The 20,802-nt window shown below is 38.6% G+C and overlaps 1 protein-coding gene across 4 annotated transcripts in view; it reads right to left on the reverse strand.

The window, feature by feature from the left end:
* Positions 1–20,802, reverse strand: part of CSRNP3 (cysteine and serine rich nuclear protein 3) — a 98,407-nt gene that overhangs the window by 17,189 nt on the left and 60,416 nt on the right. For all 4 annotated transcript variants that reach the window (XM_014880869.2, XM_088168113.1, XM_088168114.1 and 1 more), the window contains one exon: positions 10,391–10,561. In XM_014880869.2, coding sequence (XP_014736355.1) covers positions 10,391–10,561 — 171 coding nt within the window. The remainder of the gene's footprint in view (positions 1–10,390; positions 10,562–20,802) is intronic.

Raw genomic sequence — 20,802 nt, forward strand, 5'->3', positions numbered from 1 at the left:
TAAACAAATAGAGTAACATATGAAACTTATTTAAAAACAAATGCCAAATTTTAACTGTTTAAATATTCTTCATTTGGTTCTACAGACACTTAGCAAGTCATTCCCATGATACTGATCTATTGTTTCTAAAAACAGTTGTGTGCCTTTAGAGGAAATAAAAAAAGACACACAAACCTTAGAGAAAGGTAAGGGACACTCCTTGATTTATAAGATAAGCAGTCCAATTTATTTCATTTGTTGCAAAATGGCAACAGGTTGTTGAGAATGAAGCTTCTAAGTCATTGCTTTGAAGTTTGTAGGCAACAACTGCAGATGTGTCCACGTATGAGTGAGAGACCTCACTGACAGAATTCAGGCAGTAAAATTATTTAAAGGGTGCCTGACCACTCTTGAATGGCTTGGAATCATTCCATAAAAGCAGGAAGGCCAACAAGACGTACACTAATAATCTAGAATTCCACCTTTTCTTGACATGGGATGCACTTGGCTTTCAGGTCTGGTTTTGTAACAGGTCTGGTTTATTGTCACAGGTAAAACATTTCAGTCTCCATTACTGCTATTATGTTGGAAATGGTAATCACCACAAACGTAAATCCATAAACGTCTACGTGAAGTTAAACTGCCAAAAGCCCCAGTATCATCTACCAAACTGTGTGAAAAGCAAGTATATTAGAAAATAAAGGCCTGTATTCAAATAACAGACAGTGTACCCTACAGATATTACCACAGAAATCTTTGTGGCTCACTGAAACATTGAAACAGGGCTCTTTCTCCTAAGTACTAATAAACTGCTGAAAGTATGGTTTGCTGTATAAATAACAGGCACTTCAGACCTCCTTCAGGTATGCTAGATTTGAATATAAAACAGATAAATAAGATGAGGTTCTGTTACTCATATGCTCCCAGTAAAGTGTGTTACAAAAAAAGATGTAGGATGTACAAAGGGAAATCAAAAGACAAATTCTGTTACATTAGGCATGTTTAACTTACATCCAAGTTGAAGCAAACCTCCTATCAATAGATCTTGTCAAAAATGTTCATAGGAAGCCTTTAGTGAGGGAAGAGGGTATTTCATTAGCAGACTAGTTGATAGGGATGTGTCAATTTTGCATGATATTAAATATAGTTTTAATGTGCTATTCTTTTTCATATACACCACAGTTCTAAAACAAAATCACCTTTAATAAAACCAATTTTTAGCATTTTTAAGATGGGGTAATTTTCATACAGAGACATTCTCTTTCAATGTAAAATAAAAGTAAATACTCTAAATCAGAACCTGCACTGCCAATGTGCTCTAATACATAAGAAAGTGCATATCAAAAAACCCTTTTTCTGGTGTAGGAGGTATCCAAACAATTCTGGGGTGTATCCAATTTCCGATATAACAGTATCGATGTTACCTGGATGATGCCTGTGTTTTGGAATAAATACTGGCAGCTATTGAGAGGCAAGCAGCTTTTCCGCCAAATAAATGAACCAGTCACAATGAAATGAGAAATAAAACTATTGTAAAATACTCAAGGAAAGAAAGGTAAGTTGCTCTTGAAAAAATACACACACATATGTTTCATGAAGAAATTAAATCTTGTAAATCTCAAAAGTTAGAGAATCACATAAACCTTTGAATCCTCATCTGTAAACCTGAGTATTTACAACACAAAGTCTGTGTTGACAGTAATCTGGTTTAGATCTTAGCTGTGGAACTCCTGACAGGGCTGCTTTACTGGCAGGAATGAAAAATGCTGCAATAAAAGCTCTTCTGTTTTTCATGTCTGTCAATCTCTTTATGGTAGAGATACTACTTTCATACTATTGGCTAAACATAAATAAATAAATAAATGATCCTTAACTTTTATTCACACACTAACATTAGTAGCTAAATGAAGCTAAGCAGAAAAGTCTATGATCTAGTTATTCCCAGATAACAAAAAGTCATCTCTGATAAAAACTAAATACCATGAAGGAGCTTTTACACTATGTGCATTTTTGCCATGTGTGTACAAAATTAGAACATGAATTTCATGCACTGCCATACAATTATGCCTAAAAGTTCGGTCAGCAGTCTCTCAGTTAAGACTGCAGATGTCATGGGCTGTCTTAAAGAATCCACTAATGCTTGTCTTCAATTTTTTATAGTTCTTATCATTTTCAGTAATTGAATTGTCAATGCCATACCATCGAAGTTGTGGTTGTTTGTGGCGTTTTTGATATATCACTGATTAAAACTGTGTCAAAATAGAATTAAGCTGAACTTCATGAAAATGTTGCCATACAGTAACTGCACTGTCACCAGCACTGTAAATTCAGATTGAAGACATGTATGAAGACAATGTGAGAGCTGACATACATTTGTTGTAAATGCCATTAAAGTTGGTGATGTTATTTATTAATGTTATAGTTCTGAGTCAGACACATTATATGACAATCTGTAATTAAACGTGTATAAACATTCAGAGCCCTCAGAATACATGGGATTACTTTAGCTGGAACACATCCTATCTTTTGGTAGAGCTCATTAAATGCCAGTTAAGGCCTTATGAAGAACTCCACGGTCATCTTCTGAATGCTACTGTCAGGAGGAATTAGAATATATTCATATTTATGTGAATGTTGTTTACAAGAACAGATCTGGCAAGAGCTACAGGAGTTCACAGGATTGTATTTGATTACTCAAAAGCACAGATTAGAATGTCAGTGAGGAGATGTGAGAATTGTGACAACCTCAGCTGCCAAGGACACGGAAAGAAGCACAGTCAGCACTGCAAAGCACTGTGTTCTTGTCTATTACACTTCCTAAAAATCTCTGAGCAGAGGGCTGCCTTGATGTGAGCTCAAAAACATTATTAGATATTTAATGGAAATGTTGAACATTTTCCAATACCAGGAACAAAGTGCTCTATACCTGATTCAAACCCTTTGCTTCAAGCCAACCAAAACAGAACTACCATCTTATTCAGAGTCAGAGGCATTTGCTATTTCACATGCACTGTACCTTACACAGTATGTTAAATCTGCTGGAATCATTGCTAAGGACCCTGCTCAACTCAAGGAAGAGCAGAGGAACACACAAAATACATATGTGCTGATCTATTAGAAAGCATGAATATACATACACCCACAAAATTTATTGAAAATTTGAAAAATACAGGTTTTTTCATACTTAGTCACCATTTATTTCTTGTATCTTGGTAGCAGATGTCATCATTGGCCCATCCAACTCCCAAATCCCATGAAAAGTAGTTTTCTAAAGGGGAAAATCAATATTTCCACTAGTAGTCCAATGTATGCTTAAAAGAATCACCCAAGTTTCATTTCTATATGAATAAATTATAACTGATGCAATAGGTAAGTAAGAGCAGTAATGCTGGCAGACTGAAACAAAGCTTTCCTGACTTGCTCTCTCATATATCCAAGGCACTATGCAGCAGCACTGTCCATTTGCCTTTCAACATCTTCATTTTCCAAGCTGGGCAGTGGAGCTACAGCAACGTGAAACCTGTGGAAGACACAGCACTTCCTTCCATGTTTACTGGCTGAAATGGAATTCAAATCTCCACCTAAGAAAAGCACTCGCTGAAGCTGTATTCATCCATCAAATGCAAAATCTGCTTCCTAATTTTATACAATCTTGATAGGAATGACATTTTAAGCTCATCATGTTTTTCTAACATTTTTTACCCAGAAAACTGGTAGTTCTTTGATTATAAAACTTAAATGATCTCAGTTCTGGCTGAACTCCAAGGCATAAGCACTTTCTTCTGCTGTCTCAGCTATTCTCTGATGTCAAAGACACATTAAAATAAATGTGAACCATATGGCTCCCCAGCAGATTACTCACGCTCCTGCATCAATGAGGGCAAAGCAATTCATTGTCACAAGTGCAAAAATATCTTAAGCACGTGAAAATTTCAAAAGGCTGGAAAAAACATGTGTGAAGCAGCCTTTTGGATTAAAGCTCTATCTTAGACCAGTGGAAATGCTGCATTTCTTACACTCTGCTACCCATTTGTCTGCTTGTTACATACCCAGTGTCATATAAATCATTATGGCAAGAAGGATTAGCACTATTCTCCACCTGCTCCATGACTTTTTGTGCAGTGTTTCATCAAGTCTACCACCACACAACAGCAAAACCTAATCCCTCCTGGTAATCCAGGTCAGAACACTGCTTATAAAAGCCAGCTTGCTTCCCAACCCTCACAGAAAGCAAAATCTAGGAAAAGGTTGCATCCAGAAATTACTTCTACCTCTTTTTCTTACTTCTCCTCTCTGACTGTCTTCCAAAATGTATTTTCTAAGAGTCTCCATACACTCGATATACAAGTTTCCAACCTTGAAAGATAAAACACTTTTCCTACATGCTGGAAATCGACATTAAGAGGAAATCCTGTGACATAAAATATACCCTCCAAAAGAAACGCGTAGTCTTGAAGACAAGGGAGGTATTTTCTAGAAGAAATTTGAGTCTGGAAGTCTTGAAGGGAACTGCATACTCAGTTGTAAATTAGTGGAAATTTGAGAGAAAAGGGACAATGCTGTGGAACACCACCACCTACTTAGAACATTTCACTGCTCTATCCTTCCAGTAGCTTCCCTTAGGGTAAAGCCAAAGCTAAATTTGCCTCACAGGAGGAATTGGATAGGAATGTTTGCCTAATGCCACATTTATTTAAGTGACATTTGAAAAGGTTTTTGAAATTACTAGCTCACAGACAAGTCTGACACAAATAGAGAGGATTTAATTTGTATTTTAATAATTTTACCTCACTGTCAAGTGTTTTGTCTGCAATTTCGCAGAAATGTTTGTTAGGATGCATACTAGAAGCTGGAACTTGACCACTGAAATTTCAATGAAAGCTTAAGTTTACTTTTTCAGTACTCTCTACCTCCAGAGTGCTTTTCTGTGACATTTTTCATACTAGTCCAGTTTCTCCATTCTGCAATATCAGCCTGTGGAGAGGACTGGAGATGGTTAAATGCTCTCTGCCTCATCATTTCCTCTAAATGCCAGTGCTGTTCCACAGATGATTATTCCTGTCCTTGGCCCAAGCTTTGTGAGGAGGAAGGTCCTACCAGGGATCCCTGTAGGAACATCCATGAATAACAGGTGCATTTGCTGAGCTTTCCTATGACTCTACAGGCAATCCTTTGTCCCATCCTATGTGTGACTCCTGTGAATGGCCATTTCATGCAAACACAGCTACCCATTCAGTTGACTGACACCCTGCGTTTACAAACATACTTTATGTATCTATCAGGAACATCTTCTGACAAAACAATTTTGATGCTTTCTAAGCCAACAAAAACATCATGTAAGCAAAAACTGTCTCTCTGGTTGTCTTGTGTGCAAACTGCACTAATTTATAACAGAGAACTTATTAAAAAATATAGAAACATAATTACTTGCACAAATCATTTGAAAAACTAGTGGGAGCCTGCCTTATAACCCCTCTTTTCAATTTTTAACAATTGTCACCACAGTATTCCTTATTCTAGATGAAAAGATGCTGTCATGGCACACCCTGTCTTGTCATTTTGTGTGAGTTTGAGCAAAGACATTGCACTACATTTCACTGAATTTATTTGCATTTCTTGCTTTTTAATGCTCAGATGAGCTGACTAATTTTAAAATCAAATACCAAGAACCTCTCAACCTATTAGCATTTCATAACATGAGTCAAGAAACAGCAATAAGAACATATCCCTCATTAACAAGGAAATTCCAAGCCTGGTTGCTGGCAACATAAATAACTGCAAGATGCCATGAAAAAAGGAATGCCTGTATTTGTTACACCTAAGTATTTACCCACAGTAAACCAGCACCACCACTTCTAACTCATTTAGATTTCTATCATGAACCAGCAATTAAACATGCAGCTTAAGTTCAAAGCTCTGGTAGTGTCTTGTGCTATTGACCTTACATCAAATAAAACTTTATCCCTCTATAAAGATAATTCAGAAGCTACATCTTCCTAAAGATTTCATACCTTCTTTCACGTCATGCACATGGCCACATAGATGAGGCAATCTCAGTAAGTTTGCAACTGTACAAACTTCGAACAGTCCATTACAGGGCATATTGAAGGAACTGCAACAGGGATGTATTTGTGTTTTCAAATACCTCATTATCTTTAACAGCAAAATCAAAAGATGGCAAGAGCACTTAGAGACCAAAGGGTTTTCTCAGAGCCCTCAGTGACCTGCCCCATTCCCAATGAACCAAGGTACATCCAAAAGTGCTCTAAAGACAGTACCCTAATTAGCAGAATGACAGGATCGATGATTATGGCCACAGTATAACCTTCCTCACGACAGTGATGATGTTAATAGCAATAGAGAGATAACTGATGGGGGTATCAACCAGACTGTGTGATGACACCACCTCCTGCTGGAGACAATCACCTTATCAGCTAAACTGCTGCTGGTTATCTCAAGTGACTGCAGGCAAGAAAGAGAAGTAAAGTTTCAATTACACGACACTGAAGTTGAAATGGCAGAGGAAAGCAGCAGCTCTTTATGTTTCTTAAGAGCTGCACCTGTGATTAATGTGCTATGGGGAGTTATTACCAGCACCAAAGTGCAAAAGACAGCTTTCACAAGGTCCCCACAGGTCTTTCAATTGCATGTGATTCTATAAGTTAAATTTGGCTATTCCTCTGTATCAGAAAAAATCCATCAAGCATTTAGAGGCACGTACCTCACCAAAGCAGGAAGAATCACAGAATCATCAAATTATTAATGTTGGAAAAGATCTCCAGGATCATCAAATACAATTTTTGACTGAATACCATCATGCCCTTTAAACCCTATCATGAAGTGCCATGTCTACTTGTTTTCTGAATACTTCCCAGGATGGTGACTTCTCCACTTCCCTTGGGAGCCTGTTCCAATGCTTAACTATTCTTTCAGTGGAGCAGTTTCTCCTAATATCCAGCCTAAACGTCTCCTGGCACACTTTGAAGTCATTTCCCCTTGTCTGTGAGAAGAGACTGATCCCCACCTTGCCACAAACTTTCTTAGAGCTGTAGAGAGCAATAAGGTCTCCCCTAAGCCTCCTTTTCTCCACTGAATACCCACAGATGCCTCACCTGCTCCTCACAGGATTTATGTTCCAGACTCTTCACAAGCTTCATTACCCTTCCCTGGGAAGGGCACATATTCCCCACGGCTGAGTTGGAATGTGGAACTCAGTGCTCCTCAGTACACACAATAATGGAATGGTCAGGGTGTTGTACTGACATCCTCAACAGCAATTCCAGGTTTTTCAGCTTGCTGTGGAGTAGATGAAACACAGCAGTGGGGTGCCAGAACTGAACAGGGCAATTGAAAGGAGCTCAAATGGCATTGTGAGTGTTCCAGCCCTGTATGCCTAAGTCCTGACTAATACTGTACATGCATGCTTGCAATGCTACTTGAAGATGAATATCCTTCTTCCTGATATGAAGGCAGGGCTGTGAAATGGGACAGGCATATGGACTAGCTGGTAATATGCTCTGGCATCTATTAAAGTAAATCTTCAGTGACTAATGACCTGCTGAATCAAACTGAAATTGCTTCAATAGACTGAGAAAGGTAAGTAAAATACACAACAGGGATTATATCTGCCATCAGTAATGGAGGCACTCCATCACCATTTGCTAAGAGATTTAAAAATGTACACATCTTTAAAAATACACACATCTAATCAAGAAAATGCTAATGGTAAAAGTTGCCTATTCTTTATAGACTGTAATTTTTATTTACTGATTCAGATGCCTGCAACTTAGGCTAGGGATTTATTAATTTCTTCGTGTTGCTGTCTTTATTTGTTTAAATGGATATATTGTTAGTGAAACTCTGTACTTATCCCTGTGTAATAGTCACAAGCAATAGCACTTAGAGCCATCTCAGCCATGTGTTTTCTGCCATCACACTACAGGGTTAATTGCTGAGAACAACGTTATCTTCTGGTAGTTCTGCCCACCTGAATGATCCACAGCGGCTGTGTGCCTCATTTAGCTGGCAGGTTAAACTGACTTTAAGACTAATGGTGCAGAATTCTTGCTAAGCTCCTGTTTATCTGACCCAACACATATAATTTCAAAGGTTGTGTAAATACAGGGATGCATCAGCTGTGCTAGATGGATTTATATGCAAACTGCCTGCTTGCTGAAGTTCTGAAGAGGATGTAGTTACAAGCAATTTAGAATTATCTATTTGTCAGGTAAATTAGAAAGAAAAAATAAGACTTAGAGGACCATGTTAGCATTTTTTTTAAAATTCTTAATTTAAGAATTAATATATAGATCTTGATGTTGACTACAGATCACGCAACTCTTTCCCCCTTTTCCAGTCAGTAAAAAAGAGAGTTTATAGTGAACTTCACATTCACCTATATGAAAACAGACCAGAAAAAAGACAGTACACAGGATCGGACAGTGTCTCACTAAATAGAACAGAAAATGGTATAACATGTCAGGAAATAGCTTAGGAAGATAATCTCCATCAAGGAGGTATTCAGGCATGTAACAGAGGCAAGGAATCTCACAAGCCTTTTTTCTGTACTGGCTGTTTTCAGTCTGCTCACTGAAAAAGTCTCACAGAACTCAACCTTATATTTACATTCAAATATTCAACTTCGAAAAACTCTTGTCTCTTGTCTTTTGTTATGGAAGACGAATGAGTTTAAAGCATGAACAAAATACCTTCCAATATACACTGTTAACAGTTTTGTTAGTGCACATTACATGTGCATGCAATTTTCAGGTGAGTATCACTTAACAGCTCTTAAGTAATACAGGGGTTCTGTATTTGATTTCTTGGAATTTAGGCTGGTGCATCTATATTAAAGACAATACTTTTTAAAAAATACTATAAATGCACACAAACTATTTGCTCTTTCTATTTCTGTATCGCCAATGGATATATACAGATATATTTTTAAAAAATGCAATATGTACAATTTCTGTACGTGTGTGAGTGCCCACACAGATAAACATTTATTACTCTGGCCACAAATATCTCTGTCAGATAAATCATTAATTGTAACACTGAAATGTAGTTTCTCTCACAGAAAGGGAAGCTTCTTTAAATTAAATTATTTGTTATGTCAGCTAAAATTAAAGCTTATTGTTACATGCATGTATTCACAATAAAACTGTGGTCTCATCTGTGTGGGTGGGGATGACTGTTTGATGTAAAAAGCCTATTTTCAGTCTATGAATAATCAACTAACTTCTTCAACAGATGCAAATGTGAAAGTAGCAGCATGCAGATAATATTGCAGATAACCAAGATATTTCTAAATACTACCAAAGAGGTTTACTGGGTCACTTACTTGTTTGTGGCTATTCAATAAAATAGGTCCTCAACTAGCACTGCATCTTAAATATCATATAGCACCTCAAGGGTGCTCCATGTGAACCCATTTCAAAAGTTGTGCCTGTCCCTCCTGTGCACAGGAACATTTCCCAGGGCAAAGAGGATTCAGATCCTCACATCTAAACGTCCATTCAAACTGAACAGCAGCATCTGTAGGTAAGTCAGTTATAGGAATATTCATATCACATGCTACAAACATGATTTCTAGGTAATTCCAAACCACTCCAAACCACATGGACTACATTCTGTACAGGCAGAACTGAGGAGCCTCAAATACTCCTTGGCTCACAGTTTTAAGGAATAACTCCACAGAGGAGATCTAAATGCAACAGAGTTGAAGGAGGCAAACCCCTGCTTTTTAGGAGATGCAGTTCACTATTAATAAATAATATAATCACCTAATACAAGTACCATAAACTGCAAACATAAAATGTAAATTTATCTTGCCCAGAAATATATGCTGCAAATGTAGCTTTGCTAACTTAAGTCCAAACTCTTATTTGTACACAAAATCATTGTGAAGTACAGAGATATCCTCTGGTACCTGAAAAATAGAAACTATTAAAATAATGTGTACCATACACAGCATTCATCAGATCCAAATAAAAGAAAGCTTATATTGTTTTTAGAGAAGAACTCTCACTAATACAGTACTACAGAGAGTTGACAGCTGCAATACATTTAGCTAAGGAAAATAAACAAACTGAGCTAAAGCACTTTCCCTACAGTACCTGTTCGAAATATTTTGAACATAACTGCTAACATTAACTACAAACATAATTCAAATAGCAAATAAGTAGGAGCTTCCAAGAGACTTTAAACTTTTACAGCAACAGTCAAACAGACAAGAAGTCCAAAGAATGTAAGAGTATTTTACTAAGTCGTTTTGAGCAAGTCACAAACTGAATATCATGGAGACACTGTTTTATGATTTGTTAAATTAAAAATAATCATGCTTATCTAACCACAAAACTTATTTTATTTTAAGAAACAGGAATAATTCTTTGGGTACACAGTTAATACTTACGGGTAAAATGATTAGAAGTGGATGGATTGACACTATCACCACTATCAGCACTTTCACTGCTAGAAATGTCATCATCTGATTCTCTCACAGAGGAACAAGGTGAGGAGCCATCAACTTCTTCAAACTTCCTCTTTAAAATTCCACTCATTGCTGCAATGCTGTCACATGTACCTGTAACAGGAACAGAGGCAATGAGGCACAGCAACATCCAACTGCAGAATACGCAATCATAAACTCCAAGGTAATTTTTATTTCAAAATAGCAGTAAATTGCCACTTCTAGTCTTGAATAATCATTTAATATGAAATTACACATGATTAATTAGGAGAATGAAGCCATAGAGAAGAAAAAAAATCTTAATTCCTACTCTAACTTAACATGTATGGAGATGATTATTTCACTAGAATAATCTGTAACAGATTGCTTTCAGGGAGTATTTTTCCCACTATGTCAACAGCATCCCTATCTTCTTCTAGGTTATGTTGTGAAATTTCTAACAAAGAAAAAAATTACTGACTTGGTCCCTCCCTTGGCTGCCACAGAGGAAGGAATGTTCACAATCAGGGATGAAATTAAGAAGAAATTATCCCACACACTACTGTTCCCAATGCTAAATATATGTGATGTAACCAGTATTCACATCACCCTTTAAGAATTCCATCTGATCATTCCAATATTACAGATAGATAAAAGACAGTGAGAGCACAAAGACCATATATGAATTTGTGCTCAATAAATACCTGGATTTCAGACGTTACCCAAACCAGTTAAAGGCACCAACTGCTTTCCAAACATTCTCCTCTCCCAGACATCATGGGTTTATGGAAAGCAGGTCGTCCTTGACTAAGATGATCTTCTCCTATGACAAATATCCCTGTCTAGTGGTTGAGGCAAAGGCTGTGGATGTTGTCTACCTGCACTTTACTAAAGCCTTTGACAATGTTTCCCACAGCATCCTCAAAGAGAAACTGACTGCTTATGTCTTGGGTGGGTGTAAAAACTGCCTGGCTGGATGGCCCAGAGAGTGGTAAGGAATGGATTTAAATCCAGCTGGTGGCTGGTCACTAGTGGTGTTTCCCAGGGCTCAGTCCTGTTTAAATACCTTTATCAGTGATCAGGACAAGGGGATCAAGTGTCTATCCCCTCAGTCAGTTTGCAGATGACAGTAAGTTGAGCATGAGTCCAAATGGCAATGAAACTGGTGAAGGTCTAGAAAGTGACTCATATGAGGAGCAGCTGAGAGAGAGCTGGGACTGTTCAGTATGGAGAAAAAGAGACTCAGGGAGGACCTCATCACTCTCTAAAACTCTCTGAAAGGACTTTTTAGCCAGGTGGGGGCCAGCCTTTTCTTCCAAGTAACAAGTGACAGGACAAGAGGAAATGGCCTCAAGCTATGCCAGGGGAGGTTTAGACTAGATATTGGGAACGATTCTTTCAAGGAAAGGGTGGTCAAGCATGGGAACAGGCTGCCCTGGGAAGTCACCCCAGAGTCACTATTCCTGGAGGTATTTAAAAGCCATGTAGATGGGCACTTGGATACATGGTTTAGTGGCAGACGTGTCAGGTCAGGTTAATGGTTGGACTGAATGATCTTTGATGTATTTTCCAACCCAAATTATTCTGTGATACCAAAATTAAGAAATGAAATGCCTAATATATTTCTGAGGTTGAGTAGAATATTATAAAGCTAAGTATTCAAGCAGAAATTTAGCAGCATGTCCTGGTTCCAGCCAGGACAGGGTTAATTTTTTGCAGTAGCCCACAGAGGGCATGAGCAGGACAGCAAGGTTATTTTATACCTCCTCACATCATTACTGGGGGCAGGGGGAAGGGAGTCTTTTCTGGGGAGCAGAAGTTCCTTACTGTCCCAATTCCAAGCCAGAGGGAGCAGTATTGTCTGCTGTAGGTTTCCACAGAGAGCAATAACATTTCTTTTCTTGTACTCTCTGTCATGAATATTGTTGCCCTTACTGCTCCTTTTCTTATCTCATTGCCATTTCCAGTAAATTATTCTTATCTCAACCCATGATCTTCACCTTCTATGCCTCCAATTCTCCTCTCCAGCCCACTGCAGAAGGGAGAGTCTGGAAGTGAGGCAGCACGGTTTGGAGACTTTCTGTGGAAGCACTAAACTGGGGAGTACCCCTCCTAAACTGTAACACAGCAGAGGTGGAAATATTGCATGTAGTTAACTAACTAGGGAGAGATGAAAAACACCTGGAGCCTGCCCAGAGGACTCACAGCTGCCACCATCCTGCCTGCAGCACTGCAAAGAGAAATGCTCCTAACACTTATTCAGGCAAAAAATTTGTCTGGGATTGATGACACACTGTACTTGTCAGGGACACACAACCCAGCACTATAGACTTGACAAAGGATTCTGCCAAATCTCACTGAAAGCAAGAAAAATAAAAAATTAATTTACATTGCTCATGAAACAGAACTAATAAAACCTCTACAGCTACCTCCAGGATTCCTTAATTCTGGACCAGACACATTCTGCTCCTTCCAGGAAGATGAACTAGACACCCTCCAGAACTCTGTTCCAACCAACATTTCTATGTCTCTATGTTTAAACCCCAACATATCTGTGAGGAAGCTTGCAATAAGCTGGGCTAAATGGCTACTAAAGAAGACAAGGTTAAGGCAGACATTCCAGTACTAGCCAAAACGTTTAACAATTAGCACATTTCAGGGTTTTGGCTCAGGCCACTTCGCGCTCTCCTGGATAAAGCAGGATGAAGCAGGTGCCAGAACCATCCCCAGCAGGAAGGCTGGATGAGGGCACCTGGGCTTGGCAGAGGCCTGACAGCCATTGTGGAACAGAGCTGTATCCTGCACTTGGCAGCAGGACCGAGGGAATGCTGTTCCTAGCCCGCATCGTTCTTATCTTTTCAATTAGTACAGAGGGATGTAGCCCCTGTGTTCTGACCCTGTAAACACAGCACTTCAGCAGGTTCTCTGCTATCTTTACTCACACTTGGCCTCACACTAAGTAGTTTCAATGTCTCCTATGTATTCTATAGCTCCCTTCAAGCCCCAACACCAGTTTCTTTCCTGGAAAAAAGTGTGTCCACATGAAGAGAATTGCAACCTTTCAGCATGGTATGAAGTCATAACAAGATAAAGGTAGGCATATGAGAATGAGAACTACCAAAATAAAAAAAGAGAAAAAGAAATAAAATAAAAAAAAGAAAAAAAGGACTCACCAGCTTACAGACTCTGCAAAACTAATTCAAAATAATAATTCCACAAATACTGAAGCCTGTCTATATGAAATTCACAAGTTGAGGTGGTTTCTTCTCAGTGCAACAGAAATTTAGTTCTCATTACTTGTTTTGCTTTGCTGACAAAGCATTTTACCTTGCCTACCAGCTCCTAAGCACAGCAGGAGGGACTTATGAGCAGGTTTAAACTTGCCTTTGTAAGTCAAAACTAGAAACTGCATATACATTATACAAGATTTTTATGATATTGTTAAATTACAAGAATTAGAACAGAAGTTTTATAATAAGGGAGTTCATTCACTCCTTGAGAATCAAAAGGTCTAAAAAGCACACATGCAATCGTACCAAGTTTAATATCCTGTCTCCAGCAGTAGTCACTATTTAATGCTTCAATGGAAAGCAATGGGATGCAAAATCCAGCCAAAACTACTGCAGATACACAGCTCTGCTTCCTCATCCTTGTAGCCAATTTCCCCTAAGCATGAGACTGAAATGGTGCTATATGATAGTGCAAAGCCTCTTTGAAATTCACTTGGCTTGGTCTCCTGAGGCAACAAATTTCTTATTAGTTTTCTGCGAGAAGAAAAAAACCACAACAAAACACATCTACTGAAACTACAGCCACACCCCCTTCAAAATCACTGCAGTTTCAATCTCTACAATATTTTGGACACTAAGCAGCAGAAAGGCAGCAGTGTCCAGCAGCATGCTGTACTAGACAGAACTACACAGGTACCCCCCTCAAAGTGGAGACAGCTGAAGTCACTGACATCTTGCTGCTGTATTACAGTGGTATTTCCATTTCAGTAGTGATTACATTACACAGGAGGCAGAGTGCATCTGCTGATCCTGCACAGAATTAGGAAACACCTTTATATCGGGGGGGCGTGCAGGGAGGAAACAGCGACGGACACACAAATGGAACTGCACATTAAGTTCCACATCCCAAAGCTGGGGCGTCTGTTCAATGGCTGCAGTTGCTGGAAAGCACCTGGCGTGTTCCTGCCTACACTCTCAATCTCACAGCTGTGCAACCCTCAACAGCCTACACCTCTGGGGAGCTCTCCAAAGCCACACAGCCTCTTGCTGACACTACTCCACTTTTAACGTGGGAACTAAAGCAAGAGCAAGGAAGAGAAAATGAGCAAGAAACTGTGCAAGTCTGAAAACACTTCAGCACTTGTTTACTATTCAGATTTTTCCCAATTCTGAGTTAATAACCTCCGCAACAAGATGCAGATTCCCATCAGTTGTAGCTCATGAGAATAATGCAGAGGGAGCACTGGCCCCTAATACAGCCAACACATGCCTGCTCAGGGAACTGGTACCATATTTCCTAGGGCTCGAAAACAAGAACAGAGGGAGTGACGTGCTATCTCAACAAGCATACTTTGGCACCTCACAGCTACACCTGCTCAGTCTCCCCCTTGCAAGGGCACAGGGACATAGAAATGGCTGATTTCTGCCTGTTGGCTGAGCAACAGCTGCTTTCACTGGAGTAACCAGAAACCTTGAAATAACTCCAACATCTTTCTCATTGGTCATCCTCAGACCAAAAACCCTCTCTTAGAAGTCTCTGCCAATCTGTCACCAAACTGTCTTCTTCAAAGTCATGTGAGATTTTCCAGGGTCTCACTTTCAAGTTCCCCTAGCATAAAGGCACTTCTGCACATACCCAAAGTTACAGAGATTTGAGATGTCTGAATAAGTTCCTGTTGAGGTCTCCCTGGGAGCCTGAAACTTTGTGTTCTTCCAAGTAAGGTGTTGAAGAACAAAAGGAAAATCTATTATGAGTGCAAATCATGTTGAGAAGGAAAAGGGACAGAAAAGGCTGGGCTAGGCCCAAACCCTTGAGCAATTGTTTATGTACCCAAAGGCTGGTAAATACAGCACTTGGCTGCTGCCTGTGCCCACCTTCTTTGGACTATGAATCCTGGCATTATTTTCTACACAGCAAAATGGTCTCCACCTAAACAACGGACTAAGATGCTCTCCACTAAGCTATAGCTCAGAGGCAGAAGTGCACAACAGAACTCAGCTCTCCAGCACATGGGTGGGTTTCTTAGCTGTTCTGCTGTGTACATTAACAAGAGACCCACTCAGCAGCAGATCTGTAGAGGAAGAGTGACCTATGCTCTGCTCTTGAAAGGGAAAGTCTGACTACCTCCCTTCAGGAGCAGGCACTGGGCTGTGACTGTGGAGCACAGGGAGCTCCAACAGCACGAGCTATGGTTCCACACTGAAGGACAACCACACAGACATTAGGGATTAAAACATTTCTCTCTCTCAAGCAGCTAACATCCAACTGCCTTGCTTCTTACTTCAGTAAGGGGATGTGACTTAGAGGCTAATCCTGAAACCTTGCTCAGAAGCAAAGACCTGCAGTCCTCAGTGGCCACAGCCAAACCTCAGTACAAGAGAAAAACCATTCCTGCTCAAAGAGCCATTGGAACTACAGGGAATTTTACAGCCATCTTGACACTGCTAGGAAACATGCACTCCTCCCTATACTTTGCACCTCTGCATCAGTAAAACTAGCTTTGCTGACCCTGTAATTCTGCCTTGTCTTCAAATACAATGGGATTCTGATCAATTCTAAACACTCCAAAAGGAAATGTTTGATTCACTAAACAGATGAATTAAATACTAGGATCTCTGGGGGAATGACCGTTTGGCTCATTAATTTTAAAAATTATTTTTCTCAAAATAAATTCCCCCCTTCAAGAAAAGGCAAGTGAATTCCTTTAATTTCTCATCTGGACACTTTAAAATCAACTTTTCTCTCTAAACAGCCCTAATTACATCTTTAAAGCATTATGTTTGCATATCCCAGCTAATGCAACACCAAAATTACAATTTCAGTATCTAGTCAGAACTTCCCTGTGAGGAAGTACACCTTATATTACACAATGCTTGCTTTGATTGGGAAAGCATTAACCCTTGGGATTAGAGTTACACAGTATTTACTTGTAGCCTACATGCTTTCTTTCAAAAATACTTCCAGGCATTATGACTTCAAATGCAGAGGAAGTGTTGTGAAAATGTCAACAATGAGACTGCCAAGGGCATGGTCCAAAGAAACAGCTACAACAATTTAAATGGCTAAACAAATATAGGCTAAAAGTCAAGTCAAGGGTAAAGATATAAATTCATACTGCCTCTGGCAGGAATCAATTATGCTGGCTATTCTGACCTCTAAAAGGGTTCTTCTGGAGAGGGAACATGAAAAAGTTGCTCTCACTCTCTTTTCTCTCGTCTACATTACAAGTTACATGTATGTTCCACATGTCTGAACTTGGCAAAAATATTTAAAAAGGAGAAAGAGATAAAGTGTTTTATCTGCGTTAAAAAACAATGACAGTTAAAAATTTTGCAACTGCAGTGGTTGAAAAGCATTCTCACTCCAACGAACATTACTGAAAAGACTTGAAATTCTTAGTAGAGACATTTTCAGAAATGTCAAAAGATGTGCCTAAAAACATGAAAAATTGCCTAAATTAGTCGGGTTTTGAAAATGGTAATACAGACTGAGTAACACTACAATGAAACAGGCAAAACTGGAGAAAGAAAAAAAAACATGAGAAGGGATTGCAGCAAAAGGTTATAAAAATATTCCTTTCCTACAGAAGTGGGACTCAGACAAAAATACTGAGTTTCAAATTTCCGTCACAATTTAAAATAAATATAAATGAAATAGTGAAGCCATGCTCTGTCACAATCACTGCAGCTAGAAAGGAGAAGATATACAAAGCAGATACAAAAAAATACAGGTGTCCCCAAAGCTGAGTGTTACCATTCAGAGGTGTTCATCTCTGCTATGTATCTGAACTTATAGCTAAGGTTTTGCATTATCTCAGCTCACTTTGAACAAGCAGCACAATCAGCAAAAGCACATGAGCTGTACTAATATACACAGCTTTTGAGCAGAACACTGCCCTCACACAGACCATCTGCAGCACCCCCGTGAAATACATCTTTAGATTCAACAGGCATCTCAGAAGTGTAAATACACATTGCTTTGGATATCAAAATAAATACACATTAGAGGGTCATATGATGGAAAAATATGCTATTTAGTAAATATTCTTAATTGCAAATTTAGTTGCTCTTCTAACATAGGCGTTCTTTTGTCAGACGCTGGTAAAATTTAATTATGTATATACAGTTAATGTACACGTTTACTATGCTTTAACTAATATTGGTAATAAATATTCACCACAGAGGTGGCATGAAAAAGGGTCTTGGCTTATCATGCACCAAATCCTGTGATATTAAAGACCTGCCTGTGCACAGCCAGCAGCCATTTGCGTTTCAGTACTGCTGCAGCGTTATACAATAGACATGCTCAGCACGTTCCCTAATGGACACTGTTTCAACTTTCCTCAGTTCAGCACTCACATTCCAGCTTGGCAGATGATTTTGTCCAACCTCATGCCTTTGCCTTGTCACATCCACTCAAAAAAAGGCACAGCTACAGGAGTACCTTCTCCTATGCCTGTGCAAGCACTGACAGATCTGGGTGCTCCAGGAGTCTCCAGGTTCAGTGAGGGGACACACGAAAAACAGTGTGGAGCCCTAACACTTCAACATCAGATTCTATTCTTTCAACTTCAGTAACAAGACATTTAAAATTTACGGTATGATCTTGGTTCTTTGCATCCAACGACTTATAAGCAACCAATCGAAAGATTTCTGGCTGATGGGCTTTTATTTTTTCCTTTTTTCCTTCTCTCTTTTCTTTTAAAACACCAAAAACATAAAAATCTCCCATAACAGCTTGTTTTTAACTTTTTAATAAATGGTGACATTAGAAAGAAGATGATTAACACAATTCTCTAATAAAATCACAGTGCTGTGCACATTTTTAAGACACCAAGTAAATATTTAGCACAGCTATTAGTAGTCATGTAAAGTTACAGACTGGCTTCCCTGGTAGCCCTGTTGCTATTTAGTACTATAAAGCTGAAAGAAAATGGTAGAAACTAAACAGCTGAGAAAATACCAGAAAACATATTATATTTGTCAGCAGAAATATCTGACGAAGACTAAAAAGAGGCCCCTAAAAACAAAAATAATTTTGGTCAGCAGGAGCCAACATTCAATTGCCACCAATGAAATTTATGTAGCTCCATGGCATGATAGTTAAAATCATGACTTCATTCAAGGCTTGGCCTCAACTAAAGCCAAAATTAGTAAAAATATGTTTAAGTGCATTTTTCTCCCTAGAGAATAAAGTCAATAAAACTATTTGTACTGGAAAATATAAATTATTAATATCTACTGGAAGGCTGTGATGTTTTGAAATTACTATCTTCAAAAATAGCTTTATGGCTATAGAAAGCTTGAATTATTATCTAGATCAAGGACAATGCACAACCAAAATATAATGTTACAATCTACATTTTTCATGCACCCCCAAGATAATCCTAAGAAGGTATTCAGGCCCACAAAAAAATGACAAAAAAATAAAACATGCAAAATTGCTGTTTGTTTCTAGCATTTGCTTTTTGACTTTGCACCATAATGGTGTATCTATCCAACTCTGAAAACCAATACATTTATTTTTAAAAACACGGAGATTTTTAGAAATAATATTATATCTATAATGAAACACTGATGAGTGAAATTCACCAAAAAAACCCCATAACATATACAACAAATTACTGAATGCAGGAAACAGTGAATTCATACAACACAACTGTGAAGTTTTCTTCTGCCGCTGACACGTATGTAATGAATTGACAATTCACCTTCTCTTCTAAGAAGAGCACAAGGTAAAAAGAAGCTACTCAGCTATCAGCTAAAAATGAGTAGAATTTCAAGTTTACAGAAAAAGAAAAAATCTGAGAAAACAGCAGAACTTGATTATTTATGGATTTGTCTCCTCTGGGTGGATTACTCAAGGCACAGTATGAGGGCTGCTTCACTGATGCTCTTCCCCAGGGTCATGATGTTTAAGCTTTCCTCTATGTGGTTATTTTGATAATCAGGGTCTTAGTCACAGTGCAAATGGTTTTTCACTGGTGTGAACTAGCAATCTCTCTTTCCCTTCTCACCACCCATTGGCACAATACTTGAAGAAGATTGACTGCTTCTGCTTCAAGCTCAGCTGATATGAACTAACAGGTTAAAAAAACTAATTAGGAAAATATGGTAGACATATTGAACAATATGACAGCCACAGAGAAAGCACAACTGCATAAACTTAGTTTCCTTAAGAAATTAGTCAAAAAGATCACCGACACTAAGATTTCAAAGTCCCAGATTTAGTGACCATGGTATCATAGAATGAGATTTTTTTTTTAATGAAGGCAGACAAAATATGGGTAATCAATTAACTAAAATGTTTCTCTGTAAGCCGGTAGTCTTCTCCATAATTTCAGTAACTGAAAACCTCAAAACGGATTTTAAAAGCACATATTCAATTACAGGCAAAATTTCCAATAGTAATTTTGTATTTGTGGCCAGCAAAAATTATCCATAGGTCCTTACTCACCTGTACATGTGTACCTGTGTATAATCAACACAAAGGCACCCAAAGGAACAACCTATGCTGCCAACACAACACGGCAGACCACAGTAAGACTGATCTAAAATTACATTCCCAATTGTGTTAAAATCGAGTCTTGACTCTCTTCACCTTTTTTTCATACTAAAGAAAATTGGGAGTTTATGCCTGTAGTCACTTGTATACTGATAAACACGTCTAAGAATTCTTTTCAGTTCACTTTATAATTCAAAGCTGAAAACTTCACTAGAAAGCTGACAGAAGAGCTGAAGTCTAATAATAAGTATGTACCCATCCAATTCCCAAGGCACTCTTGTCACTGAGACAGTGATGAATAGAAGCTGAGCAGCGAGCCCACTGCCATCTCATTGCCTGACTTGTAAGCACCTTTTGACCATTCAGCACCACTTCAGCCAGGGGAGTCTGCTGGGACAAAATTAATTATCTGCCCTACACTCTCCTGAAAAGCACTGGTGTGGAGGTATGTGGCTTACACTTCCAACCTGAGGTGATTTTATTTTATTATTTCATATATTTTGCTTTATTAAATCTCTGATCACTGTGTCTTTTCCAAAGGAGCTAAAAAGGTTAATACTGTGCAATTTCCACTTTTCTATTTTATTGTTGAAAGATGTTTGTTTAGAAGTAAGAGTGGGTGAGAAGGGCATAATAGTAAA

The sequence above is a fragment of the Sturnus vulgaris genome, chromosome 7 (assembly GCF_052056855.1).
Source record: "Sturnus vulgaris isolate bStuVul1 chromosome 7, bStuVul1.hap1, whole genome shotgun sequence".
Lineage (NCBI taxonomy): Eukaryota > Metazoa > Chordata > Aves > Passeriformes > Sturnidae > Sturnus > Sturnus vulgaris.